This window comes from Podarcis cretensis, assembly GCF_951804945.1.
Source record: "Podarcis cretensis genome assembly, chromosome: 8".
Classification (NCBI taxonomy): domain Eukaryota; kingdom Metazoa; phylum Chordata; class Lepidosauria; order Squamata; family Lacertidae; genus Podarcis; species Podarcis cretensis.
The window spans coordinates 25,535,583-25,560,378 of NC_137177.1; the positions used below are offsets into that span (position 1 = coordinate 25,535,583).

General features: G+C 47.2%; 1 protein-coding gene across 6 annotated transcripts; it reads right to left on the reverse strand.

The window, feature by feature from the left end:
- Window positions 1–673: 673 nt before the first annotated feature.
- On the reverse strand, window positions 674–24,478 carry LOC307221534 (CCN family member 2-like). Of its 6 annotated transcripts, none has more exons than XM_079986139.1 (7): window positions 24,328–24,478; window positions 11,829–12,010; window positions 6,549–6,762; window positions 5,276–5,530; window positions 4,146–4,199; window positions 3,517–3,728; window positions 674–2,122 (listed from the first exon to the last, which is right to left on the reverse strand). In XM_079986139.1, exons 2-7 carry the CDS (start codon window positions 11,958–11,960, stop codon window positions 1,811–1,813), a joined length of 1,179 nt encoding a protein of 392 aa, XP_079842265.1. In that variant the 5' UTR covers window positions 11,961–12,010; window positions 24,328–24,478; the 3' UTR covers window positions 674–1,810. The 6 variants fall into 6 exon arrangements, with proteins under 6 accessions (XP_079842265.1, XP_079842263.1, XP_079842261.1 ...); XM_079986137.1 differs by lacking the exons at window positions 11,829–12,010; window positions 24,328–24,478 and adding exons at window positions 18,299–18,387; window positions 18,595–19,009; XM_079986135.1 differs by lacking the exon at window positions 24,328–24,478 and adding an exon at window positions 18,595–18,989.
- Window positions 24,479–24,796: the final 318 nt, after the last annotated feature.

Below are 24,796 nucleotides of genomic sequence, written 5' to 3' on the forward strand. Positions count from 1 at the left end.
TTTATTATTATTATTAAAAATAAAGTGATAAAGCATCAAACATTAATCTGTTGGGAACCACTCAGAGTGGCTGGGGAAACCCAGCCAGATGGGCAGGATATAAATAATATATTATTATTATTATTATTATTATTATTATTATTATTATTATTATTATTATAAAATATTATTACCACATGTTCCACCCTAGCCCCTACCCAGTCTTCTCTTCTTCAGGCTAAATATACCCAGTTTCTTTCTGGAAGCAGAGATGAGTGTGCTCAGTTCTCCAACACTGTTTGCATATGCATGCAAATGTCTGAAAATATGAAAATATTGCATATGTCTGAAATATGCATGCATTGCTAACTATTCGACTGGTGCCTTTTTTTTAAAAAAAAGAAGGTTTATTATTATCATCTTTAGCTGCAGCGCTGTAGGAACACAGAGTTGGACCATTGGGTCTGTGTAGTTTGGTATAGTCCACACTGACTGGCAACAGCTTTCCAAGGTTTCAGGCAAGGGTCTCACCCAGCCCTTCCTGGGAAGTGAACTGCACTCATTCCCATTTGCATTAATATGACTCCTCCAAGTCAGATAAACAAGAAGTTTTTAAGAAAGAGAAGAGAAGAAAACACTAATGAAAGAAGTGAACAGCAGAAATGGAAAAAATAAGACCCACAACAACGAAAAGTGCTAATCGTAACAATAGGCTTTAAAAATAATTCTCATGGTATTTACAGTTGAAATTGGGAGGGAAGGAGCATCTCTACAGGGGGAATCTGGATGCTCGGGGCAGGGGGCAGGTTTATGGGGAGAAAAGGAGGAGGGTCTGTCTTGCAAATCGTCCAAAATGATTAACACCAGTCTTCCAAATGTAGGTGATGGCGAATCCTCTGCCAAAAGACAGAATGCACAACTCAATGATCTCACACCAGCCAGGTTATACAGCAGATGCCTATCAAATGACTTTTGTTGTTAAAAGACTTCCATAGCCTTCCCTTTGACTCATTTCTGCTTGTGATTCGTAGTGCTGGCTTCGTACCTTTGCTGAGAGCAACCTGTGTCACATCGAGCTAATATTTCCCAGCTGGTTTTGCATTCAGATCAGCGAATCTAAAAAGGGTTTGTTAACTCTGAAGCCGGAGGTGAGCGGTTGGGTCTGTGCTTATGTCACACAGCAACAGCCACCTACCCGACTTGAGTTCCAGTTCTTGGAAAGTTTGCACCTGGAGAACAAGGGGGGATTGTTTTGCTGTGCTGGCCAAACAGCAGCGAGGAGGAGAAAGGGATCATGGGAACCGAGGGGCTGCGTATGGTATGATGAAAACTGCCTAAAGCCAGCGCGTTATTGGCAGTTGTTTGTTTGTGGAGCTGGATCAGAACTCCTTAGATAAGGAAGCTACCTTTGAAACCAAGGATCTGGTTAGTGCAAAACCAAGTGTGCAAGCTTCACTCCACAAAGTGCCAGGTTCGTGCTGTTGCACCACGGAGCACTGTTTTCCAACTGGTGGGTCCCTCTACCATGTTGCGGCCCAATCTAAGGCGGGTTTCACAATAGCTGTACTGTTGCCATACAAATACATGGTAATAATAATAAAAAAGGAACAAGAACTGGAATGCACACTTGGTTGTAAGGCGAGTCCTGGGTCTGAGAAAGCTGGAGCCTCCTGCCATAGAGGACTGTGTAGTGCCTGGACTCACATGCCTTCCAGTCTACTGAGGTCACCCTCCTCTATCCCGATTCTCCCAACAGCGGAAGCAGCATCCCAGGTAATAGCCAGGGCCATCTCTACCAGCCTGCATCATGGAGGTGGCATGGGGAAGGGCTCTACTGCCTCTCAAGCTTGATGTGGTCCCCAATCATGCGCCGGTGGTAGGTGGCCAGGAAGATGTCGTTGTCCGCGGGGCAGTCGTGGTGGCAGGAGCAGGAGCGGATGACCATCATCTTGCGCACAAAGGAGTCTCCCTCCGGGCACTGGAACTCCACCTTCGCGGTGCTGGTGACGCGCGGAGTGCAGCAGCGCCCATCCGTGCAGCTGCCGCAGAACTTGGGCCGGTAGGAGCGGGTGCTGGTGCAGCCCGTGAACTCAAAGCGGATCGCCCGGCGGGGCTTGGGGTTCCGCACACACTTCTTTCCCTTCTGGAGAGAGGAGGAGGGTGGGGAAGAGACCACAACAATAAGTATCCTGGCTCAGTTCTGGACGTAGGACTATAAAAACCGCACTGGCAGTGGCTCTCTGGTGTTTTGGGCAGGGATCCTTCCCAACCCTAGCTGGAGATGGCTTGGATTGTGTTTAGGGTCTTGTAAATGTGGAGGAAGGGCTCTGAGACCGAGGTATGGCCCTGCGAAAGCTTTGTCTAGATTTCGCCACTCCAGATGCCAGGTGAGGTGGGCTCACGATGCTCATCCAAACAATCAACAAATCCCTGCACAGGGAAGCAAATACAGCCGTACCTTGGATCCCAAACGCCCTGGAACTCGGACGTTTTGGCTCCCGAACGCCACAAACACGGAAGTGATTGTTCTGGTTTGCGAACATTCTTTTGGAACCCAAGCGTCCGACAGGGCTTCCACAGCTTCTGATTGGCTGCAGGAGCTTCCTACAGCCAATCAGGAGCCGTGATTTGGTTTTCGAACGTTTTGAAAGTCAAACAGACTTCCAGAATGGATTCCGTTCGACTTCCAAGGTACCACTGTACTCCAGGGCAGGAGAAAGTGTAGTGTAGTGGTTAGAACAGGATAGAAACCAAATTTCCTGCCCAAGAAAAGTCCTTGGCCATCCTCTGGAGGTATGGGGTATGTGTGTGTGCATGCGCACTAAGAATGTTGGGCCAGGGGACCTATGTTCAAATCCCCTATGTTCAAGGCTATGAAGATCACTGAATGACCTCAGAACGGTCATTACATCTTAGCCTAACCTACCTCACAAGGTTGTTGTGGGGATAACATGAGCAGAGTGTGGCGGGGGGGGGGGGGAACTATGTACACTACCTTGCTCTCTTTGACAAAAAGGATGGGTGCAAATGTAATAAATGAAAAAGAAGCTTTCTCTGTCCCAGCTACTCGAGGACAGCATTCTGGATGAGCTCACTGAAACCAACAATTTTAAAGAAAGATTTTGTCCCTGTCTAGCTGTCTCTCCTCCTCCCTCCCTCCCCGTATTTACACGGGTAATTTTTTGTATTTTGCTCACTCTTTCTCTCTCACACACGCACACACATTTCTTTCTCAGCTTGGTTTCCTTGCTGTGTAGTGAGAAAGAGGACCCCTTTCCTATGAAGGGAGAGAGGAAACCCACTGAGAGTTGTTCATGCAGGGAGATCTTTTCCTGCATTGCCAGCTCAGGGTAACAAGACAAGTGAGCGGGCAGGGAGCCTAGAGGGAAGGAAGCGAGGTTCAGAGGGAGCCAAGCAGGCCGAGTCAAGAGGCGCAGTGGACCAGATTGGGAACGCAGGCTGGAAGCAGCTCGCCATGCCTGGCATGGTCCGATCTCGTGCATTTACACCTGCTCCAGTTAGCAGCCAGTTAGTTACCTTGATGCTCTTCTCCAAGGGGACGTTGCAGTATCGGATAAGGCAGAGCCTGCTCTCCTTCTCCAGCCGGCACTGGGGGTTGTTGTTGGTGACCCGGGTGGAGATGCCCATCCCACAGGTTTTGGAGCAGGTGCTCCATTCTGTGGTCTGCACCAAGCAGTTCTCCTGGAGGTGGTTCGTCTTGGGCTTGCGAACTGGGTTGTTCCTGTAAACTGAGATTGGAGAAAAGGGCTTTGGTGAGCAAAGCTGCATCCTTTGGTTGTCAGGCTGGACCTCTGGACAGGAGAGGGCAAAGGGAGCCAGGAGAAACCACCTTAGTAGCCTTTTGTTAGGGAGACTGCTTGAGTGCTCTCAACAGATGGCCTCCTAGATGGCCAGGAAATACCTGGAAGAGATAGCTTGTGCTATACACCACAGGTTTAAGGCCCTTTGGCATATATAGTGCTTCCTCTCTATCTGTCCCACCTTCACTGTATAGAAAAAGTAATTCAGAATTCTCTCAATTTTCCATTTATCTTGGGCTATGTCTAATTGAGGACACATTCACACCCCACATTCAAAGCACTCTGGTACCACTTTAAATAGTCATGGCTTCCCCCCCAAGTATTATGGGAACTGTACAGCCATACCTTGGGTTAAAGTCGCTTCAGGTTGAGCATTTTCAGGTTGCACTCCACGGCGACCTGGAAGTAACGGAATGGGTTACTTCCGGGTTTCACCGCTCGCACAGACGCTCAAAATGATGTTAGGCGCATGTGCAGAAGCAGCGAATCACAACCCACGCAAGCGCAGACGCGGGTTGCATTCTGCTCAGGATGTGAACAGGGCTTTGGAACGGATCCCGTTTGCATCCAGAGGTACCACTGTAGTTCATTAAGGGGGCTGAGAGTTATTAGGAGACCCCTATTCCTCTGCCAGAGCTAAAGTTCCCAGTGTTCCCTGTGAAAAGGGATTACTGTCACACCACTCTGGACCCAAGCGCAAGAGCACGCTCCTTTTGAGCAACCGGTACTCAGAAGAGTACGGCCTCTGACAGTGGAGGTAGAAGATAGCCATCAGGGTTAGTAGCCATTGATAGCCCCGTCCTTTATGAATTTGTCTAATACTCCTTTAAGGCCACCCAACCTAGGGGCTCTCACTGCCTCCATTCCACTGAATCGTCCAACGTTCAGCTTCCATTGGATGCCCACAAGCTCTAGTGCTTTGAGAGGGAGAAAAACTTCTCTCGATCCACTCAAGGGCTGCCACATGGAAGAGGGAGCAAGCTTGGTTTTTTCCTGCTCTGGAGGGTAGGACTCGAACCAATGGCTTCAGGTTACAAGAAAGGAGATTCCCACTAAACATCAGGAAGAACTTTCTGACAGTAAGAGCTGTAAGTAAGAGCTGTTCAATAGTGGGACGGTCTCCCTCAGGGGGTTGTGGACTCTCCTCCCTTGGAGGTTTTTAAGCAGAGGTTGGATGGCCATCTGCCATGGATGCTTTAGCTGAGATTCCTGCATTGCAGGGGGTTGGGCTAGATGACCCTTGAGATCCCTTCCAAGAGCTCTAACCTCTTACTCAAATTGAACTAAGAAGTCCCAAATTCTGCTCGTAGGAGAGTTGCTCCATCCCCTTGATCATCATGGTTGCCCTTTTCTGAACCTTTCCTTCCGTTTTAAGGTGAGGTGACCACAGCTAGCATCTTTTAGTCTTCCTGTTCCAACAGTCCTACCTGTCTCCTTGGCCACCCCCCCCCCACTTTCCCAGCGAGTCCCCTCACCTGCCATGCCCTTTCCATAGTGGCTCTTTGGGCTGCTGCCCCCTTCGCAGACCCACTCTTCGCAGCACTTGTTCTGCACCTTCACCCGCCGGGGGAAGGGGCAGTCGGGGGAAGGGAGGCGCATGCCGTCCGTGCAGAGGGGGATGCAGCCAATGGCGCCGTCCATGCAGATGCACCGCAGTTTGCAACTGGGCTGAAAGCTCTCTCCGTTAAGGTAGATCTTGCCCAGCAGGTCACAGGTCGCCCCTTCATGAGCTGGTGGGAAAACAGAAGAGAAGCGTGTGGACGGAGGGATCCTGTCAACACATGCATCTTTGTTGTGGTGCAAAGGCAGGTGAGCAGCTGTCATCAAGAGCTGCTGCTGGGGAGACTGTGGGCAGGTGCTCCTTGTGGCCAGCCAGTTAACTGTGGGTGGCGCCTTTTCCACTTTGCCCTGGGTACTGACTCTGACCACCCATTGGATCCTTCAAGGCAGGCAGGGCTAAGAGAAGGCTTCCTGCCCTGACTAAATCTTGCCTGAGCAAAAAAGTCTACCTGAGCTCTGGAGTTTCCCCATATAATTGTCATTTTGGTTTTGACTTCAGGCTTGCTCCCCAACCCAATTTGGCGAGGGGAGGAAATACTAACTGATGGGAGAGGACAACAACAACACACAGTCTGAATGCACCCCCCATCCAAAACTGCTTCTGTGTGGATGGGAAACAGGGCTGTTGGACCTTCAGGGATGACCTGAATGCTCAAGGTTTGTCTGGCCCCCTCCAGGCAGCACAGCAAGGGCTGCAACCTCCAGGTGGTCAAGAGTGCCTTTTGAAAAGGTTTTTAGAAAGCAATTAAGTAGACTGTGCTTGCAAGCTTCAATCCAGCAGGAGCCAGCTGCAAATTATAACATAGATGCTGGGGGGGGGGTGTCTTCCCTCTTCCCCTCTCCCAATTAACCTCCGTCTCCAGGGTTCAGTGGCAGGAGGGAGCACAGAGGAAAAATCATCCTATGACATCACCAGGGTCTGCCTACCGTGACATCACCAGGGGGCCAAGTTTGAGCCCTGAAATCTCAGGGTGTGGGATGCTCCTGACCTAGAAACCCTAACAGAAAACACTGTGCTATCGCACAATTGGAAAAGCACGCAGAAAAACTGAATCTGTGCCACCCACTTTATCTGTTAGCACTCTGATGCATGCACAGCCATCCTTACACCCACGTGACCTAGTCCTGCCATTCAGGGGGCGGCAAACAAGCCTCTTTCACGGCAGAGAATCTGTGGAGGCAGCTCACCTAAGCAGATGCCACTGTCACTGTGGATCCTGGAGAAGTCGCAATAGAGCCCTTTGTGGTGATCGCAAGGCTTCTGGAGGGAGCACAGCTCGCCGAGCTGCCTGGCACACACTTTGCAGCATCCGCAGCCATCCAGCAAAAGGCTGGTGCCAGCAGGGCACCGGAGTGCCTGCACGGGGCACTGGCAAGGGTACGTGCATGCCTCAGATGCTGCCTAGAAGGAGGGAAAAGTCCATGAGCATGGGCGAGAGCTTGGAGCCTTGCCTGCAAGTTGCTCTGAGTTGCCTTTGGTGAGAGAAAGCGACCAATGAATTGGAATCATCATCATCCATCATCATCATCATCATCACAGGGCAGCCCCACATGGAGTGGATTGCAACAATCCAATCCCAAGGTTACCACAGCAGCAAACAGTCTAGCCATACGAAATCCCAAAGTTTCTCAACACCCACATGTATCTCCATTCTCTCATCAGACAAGCAAGAAGTAAGGATGGATTCCAGCCAGACAAAACAATAATAATAATTACTATATGTTTATTTACACCCCCATCTTTTGCCCTGACAGGACTCAAAGCAGTTTACAGATAAAAATAAGAACAGCTGAAAACATAAGGAAAACAGTAATCAAGAACAATTAAACAGTGCTACAATTAAAAGCTGTGGAATATATTCTACAAAAGCATTTGCGGAAGGTGCAGAGCACAGTCAATGAGGGATGTAGCCTGTAGAGAGTCCTGAATGCTATGGAGAGAGGCCTGGAGGGCCCTATGAGAGCCAGTGTGGTGTAGGGGTTAGAGTGTCTGACTTGGACCTGGGAGACCAGGGTTCAAATCCCCTCTAGGCCATGAAGCTCACTGGGTGAGCTTGGGCCAGTCACTCCCTCTCAGCCTAACCTACCTCACAAGGTTGTGGTGGGATTAAATGAGGAGAAAAAGCTTGGAGCTTGGAGAAAAAGCTGGGACAGAAGTACAAACAAAGTCCCATGCCATAGATTCCCCTCCCCTCTTAAAGGTAAGCACCCACACTTCGGCTCAAGCCTGGAAATAACAAATCTCTTAAAGCCCTGGCACAATATATCCCCAGTATCTGTTTCCAGTCTGCTGGCCAAGCAGCTGTGTTTCAATGAGCTGCACTTTTCAGTCCGTCTTCAGCAGAAGCCCCGCAGTAGTCAATCTGAAAGGTTGGCAGGTCCCTGTGGCCAGGCCATCTCTGCCTAGAAGCAGCTACAGCTGGCACAGCGGCCTCAGACAAAGGAAGGCACTCTGCCCCTCGGAGGCCATGCTTTTTGCAAAGCTGCCTGTGCCAATCCTCTCAGAAGGCGTAGCCAAAGAAAGAAGGAACAGTCGTTCTCAATGAGAAGAGCAGCCGTTTGGGACTCTGCGGATCTGTTCAGGGATGCCCTGGTCCCATCTGCTCAGCCTGCAAGTTGAAACACGATTGATGTTTCTTCAATGCCGGCACGTCAGGCTTGAGCCTTGGTACCTGGCAAATTACTCATGCTAATGTTCTTTCTGCTTCAGATCACCTTCCCCAGCATCAAAACCTTGCAGATTCACTTCTCACGTCTGCAGCTGTTCTGGCTGCAAGGAAGCCTTGAACTGGATCAGTGAACCACACAGATCTCACCTCAGGGAAGGAGCTAACATGGGCGGCAGCAACGCCTTTGAATTGCTTTATGGTTCATGCTATCACATTCCGGGTTGCGGGGGGGATTAGCTGAGTAGCTCTTACAAGGCCCAGTGCACTTGGGGACTCTGGGATGAAGTCCCCACTCCCAGCTGGAAGCAAGTACACAGAACTGAAATGAACATATTTCCCCCCACCTTTCCGATAACATAAATATTAAGGAGCATTATGATATTCTGCCCTCACTTCTATCAAGGTGTGGAAGGAGAGCCTTTGACCTTCCAGAAGTTGCTGAACTACAAATCCCATCATGCTTGGCCATGTGGGCTGGAGCCAATTGGAGCTGTCTTTCAGCAACACCTGGAAGGGGCAAAATCTTGTCCTGGTGGAGGGAGCCCTTGGCCCGCCAGGTGTTGTTGGACTACCAATTCCTATCAGCCCCAGTCAGCATGATAAATGGTCACGAATGATGGGACTTGTAGTCCAACAACATCTGTGTGTGTGTGTGTGTGTGTGTGTGTGTGTGTGTGTGACCCAACTAGCTACCCCTGTTATGAGGCTTACTTTACTCAACTGATAAAGAAACCTGTTTAAAATCCCAAACAAGTAGAAGTCACTGGTTATAAGACCATTTTGTCAGGAGCTGCTCATCCAACTAACTCAGGGTGAGAAATCTACGCTGCTCCAGATGTTGCTGGACTACAACTCCCATCATCCCTGCCCATTGGGCTGGCTGCCTGGGGCCAGTGGGACCTGGAGTCTAAGAAATTGGATGAATTTGAAAGATCATAAATACTGAGCTTCCTCTTACAGCCACTAGTCACCTTGGGGTGCCCAAACAGCTGTCAGATGGTACTAGACAGAACAGCAGCCTGAAGGGGCTCCTTCCCTCCTCCTAACCCCTATCTGCAGCCTTCCCTTCTGGATCACCTTCAGACAGCCCTTGGGTGAAGAAGCCTCTGCAGATAAGGATCCATACACACTTCCCCCCTCCTCTGTTCTCCACCATACAGGAAACGACTTTCTCAGTAATGAGAAAATAGGGGAAATGGGAGCACCGTATAGTGGCGGCAAGAGAGACTTAAAACAGCAGCTGTGATAAGGAGGCAAAATGGGACTTGGTGGGTTGTGTAATTGCGTTTGAGAGCCAGCATGTGCAATGATTAGAGTGCTCGAGCTAGGGACAGGAGACCCGGGTTCAAATCTGCATTCAGCCATAAAGCTGGGTGACTTTCGGCCAGCAGCCTGACCCACATCGCAGGGTTGTTGTGTAGTTAAAATATTATGGCAGGAGGACGCATGCTGCCTTGAGTTCACCTGAGGTGGGGAAGAATTAAAGATGTTAAAAAAAAATAGTAATAACCTAGAGGACATGGGACATCAGGTGTGGAGAACCTGTGGTTGCTGAACTACAACTCCCATCACCCCTCACCTTCAGCCATGTTGGCTGGGGCTGATGGGAGCTGGGGTCCCAACAGGAGGGCCAAAGCTACTCCACCCCTGCACACCAGCTTATTTGCAAATGGAGCCTGTGGCTTTCTTCTGCTGCACTTCCATTTCAACTCATTGTAAAACCATTAAAATAAAATAAAAAATTACAGCACCAGCCAAAGAAAACATTGTACCCAAACAGGAAGTTTCCCAAGCTGCCCCCCTCAAGTCGTCCTCCATAATGTCAGATTTATACTGGCTTCTCTGCAATGGAGTTTCACCCTCAACCAGTGGGGATACCTGCTACAAGCAGTCCATCCTTTTGTAAGTCTACCAGGATCTATTAAAATCCATCACTGCCCTCTATTTTCATCTGGTTCAGGGAGCTATGGAAAAAAAGCCAGGAGGTTGCACCATTTACCAGTTCCACACACCTACGGCCATGCTTACAAACATAGGAAGTGGGATAGTGTCTCTCTGAGTTCTACCTGGAGCGATCAGGGATTGAACCTGGGACCTTCTGCATGCAAAGCGAGTGCTCTGTTACTCAGCTGTGGGATGTACTCGCCTCATTAGGGTGGTCATTTGCCCACTTTGAGGAATCTTGAATGCTGCAACAAGCACATGACAAGGAGACGAGAATCCCGGCCCAAATAACCAGCCCAGCCTTCTAATTCTCGCTGGTGCTTTCTCAACTGCATTTCCCCCTTGGAATTGGATAACTGTGTTAGTGCGAACAATGGTGCCAGACACACTCCAGGGCTAAGGATGGAGGGGGAATCTAATTATAAAGGATTCATATGCAGAATTTAAATTGCATGCCGCCCTTCACCCGTAGATCTCACGGCGGTTCACAGCATCAAAACACAAGACGAAAAGACGAAATACATAACAAGGACAGAAACAAAACAAAATGTCTCCTGATATAACCTGTAGCGTGGAATTTAACAATGCACTAAAGTGGGGCATTCGCCGTGCAGGGAACAAGGTCCACTCATGAGGTTGGACTTCCCCTCCCTTCTGCACATCCCAAAACCTGTTCTAGGTTTCCCACCCCCTCAACCTTCCAGATAAAATTTAGAGGGTGCAGGGGGGGGGGGAGCAGACCTTGTTCCCTGCATTCAACAGTTCAGTTCAGTTCTGCCCATAGCCTGTTGTTTTTAAAAAGCCCATATTCATATGCAAAAAATATGTATAAAAGAGTCAAGCCTCATGCTGTATGCAATCTTAAGCCTACTCATAGTAAACCCATCAAAATCCAGGAACACAACTAATTATTTTCAGTAGGTCTGCCCTGGGCAGAACTCAGCTGACAACAACTCTATTTCTGTAGCATAATTTTCTAAATATATACAAAGTGTCCTTCGCTTCCACTAAAGAAACTCAAACCATTCTAACATATCCTATGCATCATTATAGCACAATTGGTCAAGCACAAGACTCTTAATTTTAGGGTCATGGGTCAAGCCCCATGCTGAACAAAGGACTCATGCATTGCAGGGGTTGGACTACATGAAACTTGTGGTCCCTTCCAACTCGACAATTCTGTGGTCTTTTGTGTTATTATGCATTTAACACTAGACGTCTATTATATGCATGTACCCTCCAGGTTTCCTAATGTCACCAGTGTGTAAAAAGGTAAAGGTAAAGGACCCCTGACAGTTAAGTCCAGTCGCAGATGACTCTGGGGTTGCGGTACTCATCTCGCTTTACAGGCCGAGGGAGCAAGCGTTTGTCCGCATGTGGCCAGCATGACCAAGCCAATTCTGGCGCAACGGAACACAAACCAGAGCAGCGCAGAGAAACACCATTTACCTTCCAGTCACAGCAGTTGTACCTATTTATCTACTTGCACTTTTTGGCGTGCCTTCGAACTGCTAAGTGGGCAGGAGCTGGGACCGAGCAACGGGAGCTCACCCCATCACGGGGATTCGAACCGCCGACCTTCTGATCAGCAAGTCCAAGAGGCTTAGTGGTTTAGACCACAGTGCCACCCGCGTCCCTCACTAGTGTGTAAACATATGCATACAAGAGGTGGCCCTCAAAAACCTGCAGAGTTGCTGCTAGCCAACTGGAGCTGGACCTCTGAGCACTTGGTCCCACCCTGTACGAACATATTAAGCTCTGCTGAAGTCAACAAACTCATTCAGCATCCAAGGCAGGGGCAAGTCTCATTCATTCATTCGTTGCACACACCTCCTGTAAAATTGTGCATACATACCCAGCCAGGCCCCAGGACAAAGAGAATGAGGGTGAAGGTTGTTCTTGCCCCGGCGTGGTCAGACATCCTGAGCCCCTCACTTTGTGCATCCCTGCCTCTCTGCCTTTGGGAGGGTGCTGTGCTCAAGCTCATCCTTAAATAGTCTCTACAAAAAGGGGTGTGTCTGGATAGCAGCGACTGGCCTGGAAAACAGCCCAAAGTGGGTGCAACAGAAAATGCACTAAATTCCAAAAAACTTCCCCTTCTTCTTCAAAATTCCTGTGGCCCTGGTGGTGAAGTCTGGGACAGGCACATAACATTCCACATGGGGTGGGGAGAGAGACCCAGCATCTCTGTCCAAGCCCTTTAAAAGGCCTTATTTAATCTCCAAAGCATGTAGGCTGCAACAATTTTCTCTCCCCCTCTGCTGTTAGTCTCTGTTGGCCACAGGAGCTGAACTTGTTAAATAAACTCAAAGCACGCTGGGCTAATTTCACTTCCCCCTTCAAGGAGGGAGGAGGGGGAATGATGATGGAAAGTTCAGCTGTTGTCTTGAGAGCAATACAGTACCACAACTGTGCTTCAAGGCAGAAGCCAGGGGTTTGAAAACTACGGAAAGATCAATGCCAACACGTCTGCAGGGTGTGATCACCTGTTCTGAGTCAGTGCCGCAGAGCCAAATTAATCACAGATGAAAAGCTTCCCGAGCTGTAAAATAGTTGCGTGGGGTTAGAAAGATCCTTTGAAAAGTGGGGATACACATTTTCTGAAGCCTAATCCAGGCAGACCTTCCCAATCGCAGGATTAGCCTTGAGGATGCTTACAACTGGCCTTGCCCTCACTTAACTCAGTGGCAGGACATCTGTTTTGCATGCAGAAGGTCCCAGGTTCAATCCCCGACATCTCCAGGTAGTGTTGGGAATTCCCCCTCACTGCCTAAAACCCCGGAGAGTCGCTGCCAGTTAGTGCAGACCAGGGTTTCCCAAACTTGGGTCTCCAGCTGATTTTGGACTACAATTCCAAACATCCCTGGCCACTGGTCCTGCTAGCTAGGGATGATGGGAGTTGTAGTCCAAAAACAGCTAGAGACCCAAGTTTGGGAAACCTAGAGCTAGATGGACCCAAGGGACTGGCATGTCAGCTCCATATGTCTCCATGTTTCTAATTTTTTGCTCTCTTCTGGACATGCTCCAATTTTTCAATACACTACTTGAAAGGGTCCTGCTTAGAATAAGCTAGCTTGTTATATTCTCAGGCTGGAGCTCTTCAGATCATCTCACTTTTCTTTGAGCATGCGTATGTGCTGCAGAGGCAAAAATTATTTATGCATCGCAGGGGGTTAGACTAGATGACCCTTGGTGTCCCTTCCAGCCCTACAATTCTATGATTTCACTTATATCCCACAAATGAGCATTTGCAGTTCCCTCAAAGCCTCAGATCTCCCTCAGGGCAATGAAGGGGTGGGGAAGCCCCACTTGAAAGGGGCAGAGCCAGTAGCCTTTCAGCTGCGGTCAGACTCTAGTTCCCATCAGCCTCAGCCAGCATGGCAAACAGCCAGGGATTATGGGAGTTGGAGTCCAAGATTTGGAAGGCCACAGATTCCCCACTGCTGCTCAACTTGGTGTGATCACTGACTCTAAACCCTCCTCCCATCCCTACAACAAGCCAAGAGATGCAGAAATTATGCTCGGATGACTCAGAATGATCAAAGAGAGGCAACACCCAAGTTTGGGGCTATTTATGCTTCTGTACTATTCCCCCCCCACACACACACACACATGCACTTTTTTCTTTTTCTTTTTGCCTGAGCTGCTTTAGAAGAAGAGATAAAGATGTCAAACCTGCTTAGAGTCTCCCTGGAGCAAGGAATGCTCCATATTTAATTCACTTTAAAAATATATGTGCTTCCCCCACAACTGCATTTTTGGGAATAGCTCACAACTTCTTCATTTTTGGGAATAGCTCAAAAGTTATGTAATGCTGCCACAAGATGGGATAGGCACTAACAGATGGCTTTAAAACACAGGAGTATAGAAAGCATGGACAACACAGAGGAAGCAGGTGGACCAATGGTCTAACTTCATATAAGGCAGCTAATGGGCAGCATCTCTCCAGAGCCAGTGTGGTATAGTGGTTAAGAGCGGTGGACTTATAATCTGGGGAACCGGGCATCTCCGCTCCTCCACATGCAGCTGCTGGGTGACCTTGGGCTAGTCACACTTCTCTGAAGTCTCTCAGCCCCACTCACCTCACAGAGTGTTTGTTGTGGGGGAGGAAGGGAAAGGAGAATGTTAGCCGTTTTGAGACTCCTTCGGGTAGTGATAAAGCGGGATATCAAATCCAAACTCTTCTTCTTTTTCTTCTTCTTCCAATGAGTCTTTCCTCCAAAAATCTGTGGCATACATGGTATTCCCCCACTTTCACCTTCACAACCACTCTGTGATGTAGGGAGGCTGAGAGTTGGTGACTGACGAGTCACCCAGCAAGCATCATAGTCAAATGGGGAATTTAAACACAGATCTACCCAGTTCTAGTCCAGCACTCTAACAACGACACCTCACTGGTTCTCACAGAGTCTTGCAGCGTAGTGCACACGGAATACTTGCAGTCAGGTTCTGAATGCTTCACAATAACCTTGCAGTGTTGCCTTATGGACATGAGACCCACCTTGCTGATGGACATCTTCTTCTTCTTCACATTTATAGAGCTCCCTTCCTCTTAGGATCACAGAGCGGTTTACAGTATAAAAGCACAAAAATACATAACCACAGACAAAGCAATACCCTGTCCCATTGCATAAGATGCTGCAGCTGCAATCTCCTGCACACAGGCAGGCAGGTGTGGGGGACTCCCTGGTCCTGAATGGGGTAACTGTGCCCCTGAAGGACCAGGTGCGCAGCCTGGGAGTCATTTTGGACTCACAGCTGTCCATGGTAAAGGTAAAGGTAAAGGTACCCCTGCCCGTACGTACCCCTGCGCTGTCCGGAGACACTTCCGGGTCACGTGGCCAGCGTGACATCGCTGCTCTGGCGAGCCAGAGCCGCACACGGAAATGCCGTTTACCTTCCCGCTGGTAAGCGGTCCCTATTTATCTACTTGCACCCGGAGGTGCTTTCGAACTGCTAGGTTGGCAGGCGCTGGGACCGAGCAGCGGGAGCGCACCCCGCCGCAGGGATTCGAACCGCCGACCTTTCGATCGGCAAGCCCTAGGCGCTGAGGCTTTTAACCCACAGCGCCACCTGCGTCCCGCTGTCCATGGAGGTGCAGGTAAATTCTGTGTCCAGGGCAGCTGTTTACCAGCTCCATCTGGTACGCAGGCGGAGACCCTACCTGCCTGTGGACTGTCTCACCAGAGTGGTGCATGCTCTGGTTATCTCCCACTTGGACTACTGCAATGCGTTCTGCTTGGGGCTACCTTTGAAGGTGACCCAGAAACTACAACTAATCTAGAATGCAGCAGCTAGACTGGTGACTGGGTGTGGCTGCCAAGACCACATAACACCGGTCTTGAAAGACCTACATTGGCTCCCAGTACGTTTCCAAGCACAATTCAAAGGGTTGGTGCTGACCTTTAAAGCCCCAAACGGCCTTGACCCAGTATACCTGAAGGAGCGTCTCCACCCCCATTGTTCAGCCCAGACACTCAGGTCCAGGGCTGAGGGCTTTGTGGCAGTGCCCTCGCTGCGAGAAGCAAAGTTACAGAGAACAAGGCAGAGGGCCTTCACGGTAGTGACGCCCGCCCTGTGGAACGCCCTCCCACCAGATGTCAAAGAATTAAACAACTATCAGACTTTTGGAAGACATCTGAAGGCAGCCCTGTTTAGGGAAGCTTTTTAATGTTTAATGAATCATTGTATTTTAATATTTTGTTGGAAGCTGCCCAGAGTGGCTGGGGAAACCCAGCCAGATGGGCAGGGTATAAATTATAATTATTGTTATTATTAGTCTCTCAAACAAACAGGTTCGTTCTGGACTTAATCATGCTTTGAATAGCTCTGCTGAAATCAGTGGGACAAGTTGGTCACAACTACTTACCGGTAAGTCCCATTAATGTCAGCGCACCTACATGACGCATGACAACTAAGTCTGGATTCAACCTGCACCCTCTCTGCAATTGCCACTTCAGTTCCCTGCTTTTGCTCCATGCTGCCACTAGGTGGTAAAATACAAAGGCCTGCCTGGTTTGCTGCTGCCACAGGTTGAGGTGGCATTGCTGTCCATTTCAGCTACAGAGAGAAGCTTCTCCTCTAGATTTTTCACTACAGTACTTCTGCCTTTGGTTAGCTCCTGTTCTACTGTTATTTCTTAATTTATTTATTGTTTTTATATCCCAGCTTTTTCTCCAAGCTCAAGATGGTGTGCATGGTTCTTCCCCCTCCTCATTTAATCCAGTGAGACTGAGAGGCAGTGTTGGTCCCAAGGTCACTCAATGAGCTTCATGGCCAAGGGGCGGGGGACGGGACTTGAACCTAGTCAGGGAACTTAACCACTGCACCACACTAGCTCTCTTGAACATCTTCAAATCAATCTGTTTTCTATATTTATATTCTATAACTCCCCCTGGTTCCGTAACCCCTTTATTTTCAGGTTTGCTAAAGCTTAGGAGGCATTTTGCTTGGCTTTCATGGTTCCCTTGGTTCTAACAAGGGAAGAACTTTGCCTCTGGGTTCTGGATCCTTAAATATTTCACTTCAGCTCACAGAGAGCCTGCTGTGTTGGATGCAGGGCTGTCTGGGGCAGGAGAGGCAGCTGGAACAGGGGCAGCTGCAGACTTGGCCAGGGTGGAACCAGCTTGGAGAGAAGACAGAGGCAGTCAGGGATGAGGAGAAATTAGCCCAATGTTTGTAGGGCTACAAGTTCCCCATTCCAGCGCTAGGCTTAGGAAAATGACACCTGCTAATTTTTTTGCTGCGTGCAGGTGCTGAAAAGTGCAGAATCCCTGTCAGAAACTGGGTGGTAACCCAGCCACACCCGGATAGCTGAAATAACTGAAGGCCACCACCTGAACAGAATGTTCTGTAGATGTGTTAATTTTTTAAAACATGTGTAGGTATTCTGCTTCTAGCCATTTGTGCACTTAAAATAAAAAATATTTGTCCAAACTTGAAAAAAAAGTGATGAAATATATCTAAAAAAATTTTCAACCTCCCCAAAATGTTCCTTCTCACCCAGAACATTTCACGACTACAATTGCTAAACCTGGGGCGGGAATAAGTGGATAGGATTCAGACTAAGTTTATTGCAATTAGTCTCATTGGAATTGACAGGATAAGTTAGTCTCACTGTTCGATTAGTTCAATAGGAACTAAATACAACCAATTTAGTCTGGATTCAACTCAAGGGGTTTTATTTCTCATGTACTGCATTTCTAACCCACCTTCCCCCTGAATAACTCAAGGTAGCATATAGGGTCTCTCCCACTGTATCTTCTCAACAGCCTTACGAGGTAGGGTTTTATTTTCTTTAGTTTTGTCTTATGCTGGTTTAAATGTATGTGTTTATTTATTGTGGCAAGTCGCTCTGAGCTGCTTTTGTAAGAAAAGTGGCAAATGGGTTCAATAAACAGGTAATAAATAAGCAGATGTCAGTCGTGGAAACTTTGCACAGCAGACCTGCTCAAACCTCAGCCATCCTAGCAACATGTCGGACTCAGCCCTTGGTCGGGTATCTGTTAAAATCTGGAGCCACGCCACAAATTCCACAAAGTGATTCTAGAGTCACAGGAGAACTGCTGAGATTAAAATCATGTTCAAAGCTATGAAAAGAAGAAGCAAAGGGACTCATTTCCCAGAAACAAAAATGATTAATGATGGGAAATGACAGGACGACAAAGAAGCCCCCTTCACCCCTCACTCAGAAGCACATTATCTCTAGAAGACAACTGGTTCTCCTAATGGAAAGGGAACGTTTTCTTTGACTCCAACACAAGAAAAACATGACCCTTTGTGCTCATTAAGTGTTCCAGCTTCTCTCACTTTGTTCACCAGGAACATGCTTGAACAAGTCCTGTTTACCATTTTGCCTCGGTAGAAAATGGCCATTCGGGATCAGGCAGTGTGACTCAAGCACCGCAGTGCTGGAAGGAGAACATCATGGTTGCAGTTTGCTCACTGACTGTACATTCCTCCAGGATCTGAGGTACGTGGTTGGCAAAATCACATGCTATGGTCCCAAGAAGCCTGTTCTATGCGGTTTCGCTGTGCGTGTAAATGGGCCCCAAGTCACACAGACAATAGAGCTATCCCTGCTTGTAGCAGTGCTGGTGTCTCGAATCTGGAAGCACAATTTAGAAGTAGCAATATGCTAATACAGGGGTGGGGAATCTGATCCACCAGGCCTCTTAATCTGGTTCCAGGAGCTCTCCCTGGTACAGAAATGGCATAAACCGGTACAGAAGTTTGAACAGGAGCCAGAACAGAAGGGTGAACCCTTGTTGCATCGCCCTCACTGAGGGGAGCAGACCAACCCGTCACAACAGAGATCATGCTTACAGTTTTGGCATTCCAGCAAGGTGAGAGAGTCTCACAAGTGAGCGTGCCACGCCTCATCTTCAAAAGCTTGGCGGGAGGGGCAGGGATACCTGTTGGGACAAATTTGTTATTTCCATCCAGTTCTGAACTTCTCGCCCTGTTCCTGAACGCCTGAATTGTGACTCCTGAGCAGTATGTCTGCTGCCAAGCCTGCACAATTACTTGCCCAAATACTGATCTCTGGGCATGAGCCAGAACAAAAGCAACTGACAAATGCAATAAGTGACAGCGGTAATGACAACAACATTTTGCTGTACATGTAATAGTATACTCCCCACTGAGTCCCAAGCAAACAGACAGAGGAGTCTTCCAGCAGCATTCCTCTTCGAGTTCCTGAATCCCAAGTGAAGATCTCTGAGCGCCTTGTGTGTGGGATGAAAGTCCCTTCCTTTGTGACATAGCTGTTGCCTTTAGAAAGGCTGAAGGGATATTTCAGTCTAGCAGCATGCTTAGTCCAAATAAACAGCAGCTAAAAATAACCCAGTACCAATTCCCAAAGCAGATGTGGGGCCTCACTGGGAATCCCAGGCAAAATTGTCAACACAAGTGAGGAGGAGGTAATGGAATGTCTTTCCAACCCACCTGACCCAGACTCTGAAAGCAGACTTGGTTCGTGAAATCCACCGAAGAACCTCAGGAAGGACACTTGTGATTTCTGGAGTCCCTCCGCCATTCTTCCCTTCTTATGGTTCTTCTGCCCTCCCCACCTACTTCAATTTTTTTCTTCAGCTGTGCGTGCTTAAGGATAGGAATAGAGGAAGCTGCCTTGTACTGGTCCATCTAGCTCAGTATTGTCTACACTGACTCTGATTGGCAACAGCTCTCCAGGGTTTCAGACAGGGAGTCTCTCTCAGCCCTGTCTGGAGATTGAATATCAGGCCTTCTGCATGCAACGCTTTACCACTGAGCTGTATGGCCTTTGCCCCAAACAAAGCACATCTGTAAGAACATAAGGCTATAGGAAGCTGCCTTATACTGAGTCAGACCAAAGGGGCTATCTAGCTCAGTACTGTCTGCACTGACTGACAGCAGCTCTCTAGGAATTCAGACAGGTCTTTCCCAGCCCAACAGAAACACTGGGGATCAAACCAGGGAACTTCAGAATGCAACAAATTAACAACGAACTCCATAATAATTTTGGGTTTCGTAGTTAATGGGGTCTACATCTTCTTTTGCAGCTGCAGGCCTGTGAAGATTTCCTAAGCAACCCGATTTTTAGAAGACATTATTCAGGGCTGAGAGAATGTGGGAGGAAAGGAATCTTAAAGCTGGAAAGTAGCTACTAAAAAGACTGGAAGATATTTATCCTTGAAGCATACAACGCTTCAGACTGCCACAGCAAGACGGAGCCAGCATTTCCCAGTGACAAATTTTCCCTTGTGATTTCTGGAGTCCCTCTGCCACTCTTCCCTTCTTTTGGTACTTCTGCCTTCCCCACCTATTTCCACCCCAGTGACACATCACAAGTTCAGGGAATGCTCCAAAGCAGGGCTCAGCAAGCTTTTTCAGCCGTGGACTGGTCCACTGTCCCTCAGACTGGACCATATTTGGGGGGGGGGAATGAATGAATTCCTATGCCCCACAAATAACCCAGAGATGCATTTTAAATAAAAGCACACATTCTACTCATGTAAAAACACGCTGATTCCCGGACTGTCCGCGGGCTGGATTGATAAGGCGATTGGGCTGCATCCGGCCCCCGGGCCTTAGGTTGCCTACCTCTGCTCCAAGGCATATCAAGAATGACATGATTAAGTTAAAGAAGTATCAAAGGGCTGAGATATCAGCACAAAAAGGAAGTCCAGTCCTGGGTCACGTTTGGTCAGCAGGGACGGGGTTGCTACACAGATCTCTCTCAGGCAGCAGATAAAATATTGTTACCATGGCTTTTTGTGTGTCAGAAAATGAAAACAGTTATAAAGAAGAAGATGAAAAGCATTTTTCTTGCTGATCAACTGGAAAGAATGTCTCCAAGTTCCCATTATTTTCTTCCCATGCACTTTACTATTGTTTTCATCTGCAAGAGATTTGTTTTAGGCACTGTTGAGATTCTGTCCAAATCTTCAACAAAGCAATCCATAAGCACTCAGCTAACATCTCAGAAACAGGAGAACCATCTACTTAGCTACTGGCTCTTTACCTGATGTCAAAGTGAGTATGCAATGTTTATAGCTAGAGCTAAGACCTAGGTCACATCCACACCAGACATTTAAAACACTCTTAATCCACTTTTAAGGTCTTTAATTCCTGCCAAGAATCTTGGGAACTGTGGTTGGTTAAGAGTGCTGAGAGTTGTTAGGAGACCCCTCTAAGAGGTAGTTAGCAGCACTCTTAGCAAACTAACATTTCCAATTACAGATAGGTAGCTGTGTTGGTCTGCCATAGTCAAAACAAAATAAAAAAATTCCTTCCAGTAGCACCTTAAAGACCAACTAAGTTAGTTCTTGGTATGAGCTTTCGTGTGCATGCACACTTCTTCAGATACCTGAAGAAGTGGTGCATGCACACGAAAGCTCATACCAAGAACTAACTTAGTTGGTCTTTAAGGTGCTACTGGAAGGATTTTTTTTATTTTGTTTTAACATTTCCAAGATTCTTTGGGAGAAGCCACTACTGTAAAAGTGGTGTAAGGATGCTTTAAATGTATGGGGGGGACTCATTTTGGGATCCTCTTGACCTAAGACAGGCTTCGCTGGACCTCAGATTAGCTGTCCTACTCATTCCTAATGGAGGCTGCTCTTTCCACATCTAGCTCTGAGAAACTTCAACTACAAGGCAAAATTCCTATTGGTTTTGCAGCTTGTTTGGAAAAGAAAGTGTTCTGTATCCAGAAACACAAGGTTGCTTTTAGAACCCTTTCTTTATAGGTCTGAACGGTGCAGTTAAATCCAAGGGGGAGAAATGATCATTCATTTCACTCCTTCCTTTAATAAATATTAAATTGCCTAGATGGAAACCTTTGCAGAGACTGCAGGCAGTCCAGCCGAGAACTAGTTTCTTGTGGTTCACAGGAATTTCCTGTCCTGTCAACACACGTTTCCTCCATCCCAGGGAGGGATGTTGTTCAAAGCAAACAACATTCCTTGGTTAGCGGAGCAATGGCATTGGCTGGAGAAAACAAAAAATGAATGAGATTTGGTTGTGTTGTTGTTGTTGCTGTTGTTGTCATCACTGATGACTGTTTGGAACTGGAGCTGCTTAAATAGCGGGAGCCATGTTGGATGCTGGACCTTGTAGACACTGATGGAATCCTATTGAAGATACACTGTGGACTTATTTAGATAATGGCATGGCATCCAAATTATTTCCAAACTGCTTATTGATCTAAATTAGGTCCAGAAAGTGACTTACAAGGAGGGTGGACCACTTGCTACTGGCCTGAAGGTTGCATGAAGAATGCATTTTAAAGTGTAATGCACTGGACCTATCTCAACAGCACAAGCCCATTTACTCAGAAGGAAGCCCCAATGGCTTCAATGGGGCTTACCCCCCAGGTAAATATGACTACGATTGCAGCCTAATTTGGTTGCACTTGAAGCCCATTGAAATCAACATAAAAGGCTTGTGATGGAGCTAAGCCATATTCATTTCTAACATAGTCTGGATCTAGCCCAGTATTATTATTTTTTCAGTTGGAGATGGAACTCAAGAGCAAGAAAATAATCGAAAACCACATTTAAAATTAGCCACGAAGCGAATTATAATACCTGCTGCCTTCCAGAATTAGCAAAGAGATCAACTTAGAATATAGCCTGGCAGATAATTGCCACAAGAGCCACAATGTACACAGCACAAAAATACCCAACACCTTGGCAAAAGCCCCACCACCTGTTTTCAGTCAAAGCTTTAAAAAGGCTGTGATTGATTCTCTTCCACGGGATGCTTGTAAAAAACATAAACAGACAAGATGTCATGCCAGCTGGGAAATTCTTGTCGTGACCCCTGAAATTTTCTCTTGTATTATTTAATGATATTTTCTCTCTCTTCAGCATAATATAGTTTCTTTCTCCATGCCACGCACAATTTTACAAATTTCTATCATGTCACCTCTTACCCATCTGTTCTCTAAACTAAAAAGCCCTGGCTGCTCTTTCCCAAATGTTTTCCAAGTCCACAATATCATATGCTGCCTTGAGAGCACATTACGAGAAAAGATGGGATACACGTGTAATAATAAAACACATTTTGCAAATGATTCCCACTCCTATCAGTAACTTTTATTTGGCTGATCCAGCTGATGGACCCCTCAGTTCTAGTTTAAAACAAAACAAGCAAGAGTAGATACCACAAGATTGAAGCCAGCTTTCCTCCCCGCAGCCTCCACTGGAAAGGACCATCAGAAGACGCTGCTGTTTCAAATGGGGGATGAGTAATAAAACAGGCAGATGATGAAGTTTCACCACTGCTCTTCCAAGTGACCCTAAAAGTGGAGCTGCTTGTGTAACGAGTGAAAGGAACAAAAAACGTGCCAGGTCTCTGATCATTTATAGGCACTGTTAGGGAGGAGGGAATTTTTAAGATTATGTGGCCCATCAAATTATATGATCCTTGTCTTAAAGTGGGTGGTGCGGGGGAGAGAGCTGATAAACATTTAAGGCATTTCATCACACACTATAATGGAAACAGATTCTCACTGCATCGCCTTTTCTTTCTTGGGTGTCAGTAGCTGTTCCAAGCTTCTGACTCCATCCTTGTAAATAAAGCCTTGCAATTATATAAATAGATATAGATGGAGCCAATTAATTCCTGATCTAATGAGACTGATACAGCATAACATCCACACGTCATTGACATAAAAAAATGCCAGTCTATATTTCCTCTCATTTAATCTGGATATAACACTTTCTGGAGGAAATGCAACAAATTAAGACGGAAACAAACAAACAGAAAAAACTGGTGCCAACATCTCATTTCCAATATACAGTTGTACCTTGGTTCTTGAATGCTTTGGTACTTGTATGTTTTGGCTCCCGAACGCTGTAAACCCAGAAAAAACTGTTCTGGTTTGTGAACATTTTTTGGAAGGCGAACGTCCAACATGGCTTCCGCTTAACTGCAGGAAGCTCCTGCAGCCAATCGGAACCTGCGCCTTGATTTTCGAAAGGTTTCGGGAGTCGAACAGACTTCTGGAACGGATTAAGTTTGAGAACCAAGATACCTCTGTACCATCAACCCATTTACAATATTACGTCCAGAGCTGACACAAGGTAGTGGGGTGACAAATCAATAAATGATTATCATTTTGCTATCGCTTTTAATTGCAATACAGTCTTTGGCTGCATACATGCCATAGATTTAAAGCACATGATTTCCTGCCCCTACCTAAAAAAAAAAAAATCCTGGGAACTGTAGTTTAAGGGTGTTGGGAACCATAGCTATGTGAGGGGCAAACAACAGTTCCCATGATTCCATATGCTTTTAAATGTATGGTGTGCAACAAAGCCTAAATCACCATCTTCTTTTAATCACATGTATCTTGGTGATCAGGCCATTGCTTTTCACCCTTTAAAGGAGAAATGGAGAGCCAGTGACCCTCCAAATGTTCTGGAGTCCAGCTCCCATAATTCCTAACTGCTGCCCGTGCCAGCTGGGGCTGCTGGGAGCTGAAGTCCAATGACACCTGTAGGTCCACAGGCTTCATACCTGCACCGTAACACGTAAGTCCAGCACTTACGATGATTCTTCAACATCAACTTTGTTGGACTGGTCATTTTGTTTGGATGCCTGATTATCGTCTTCCAAAGCAACTACTCTATTCTGAACTTAAAAATGGAAAGTGTAATGCTGGTGGTCAACAAAAGTTTAAAGTCTCTCTCAAGGCAAATCCTATAAAAAGTAGTATAAAAACTGACAATTGGGAAACACTGGCCTGCAAGCGTTCCAGTTGCAGAACAGCCTTTACCAATGGTGTCATGGGCTTTGAAGACACTCGAACTCAGGACGAAAGGAAGATATGTGCTAAGAGGAAAACACGTTTGGCAAACCCTAACCATGATCAACTCCCGCCCAGAAACCTATGTCCCCACTGTGGAAGGATGTGTGAATCCAGAATAGGCCTCCACAGTCACTTATAGACTGTTAAGACTGTGTTCATGGAAGACAAACTTACTCGGCTACCAGTGACTGCCAAAGAAGAAGAGGACCACCATCCCACTGCTACATACACCCAGATTCGGAGTCCTCAAACAACCTGGCACTGAGTAGGGTTGCCATATTTCAAAAAGTAAAATTCCTGACACCTGCAAAGTGGGTGTCAGGAATTTTACTTTTTGAAATATGGCTCTCTCTCTTTTTTTAGGAAGACCCCAGAACTGCCGAGCTAAACCCACCAGAATTGTTAAGGTTTTTGGGGGGACGAACCCAAATTGTTGAGGAAACCTAAACCCCAGAACAGTGATTTTAAGCTTTTCGGGGTGGTTTCCGCTGCTTTTCCCATCCCGTTGCCACACATCCGGGTTT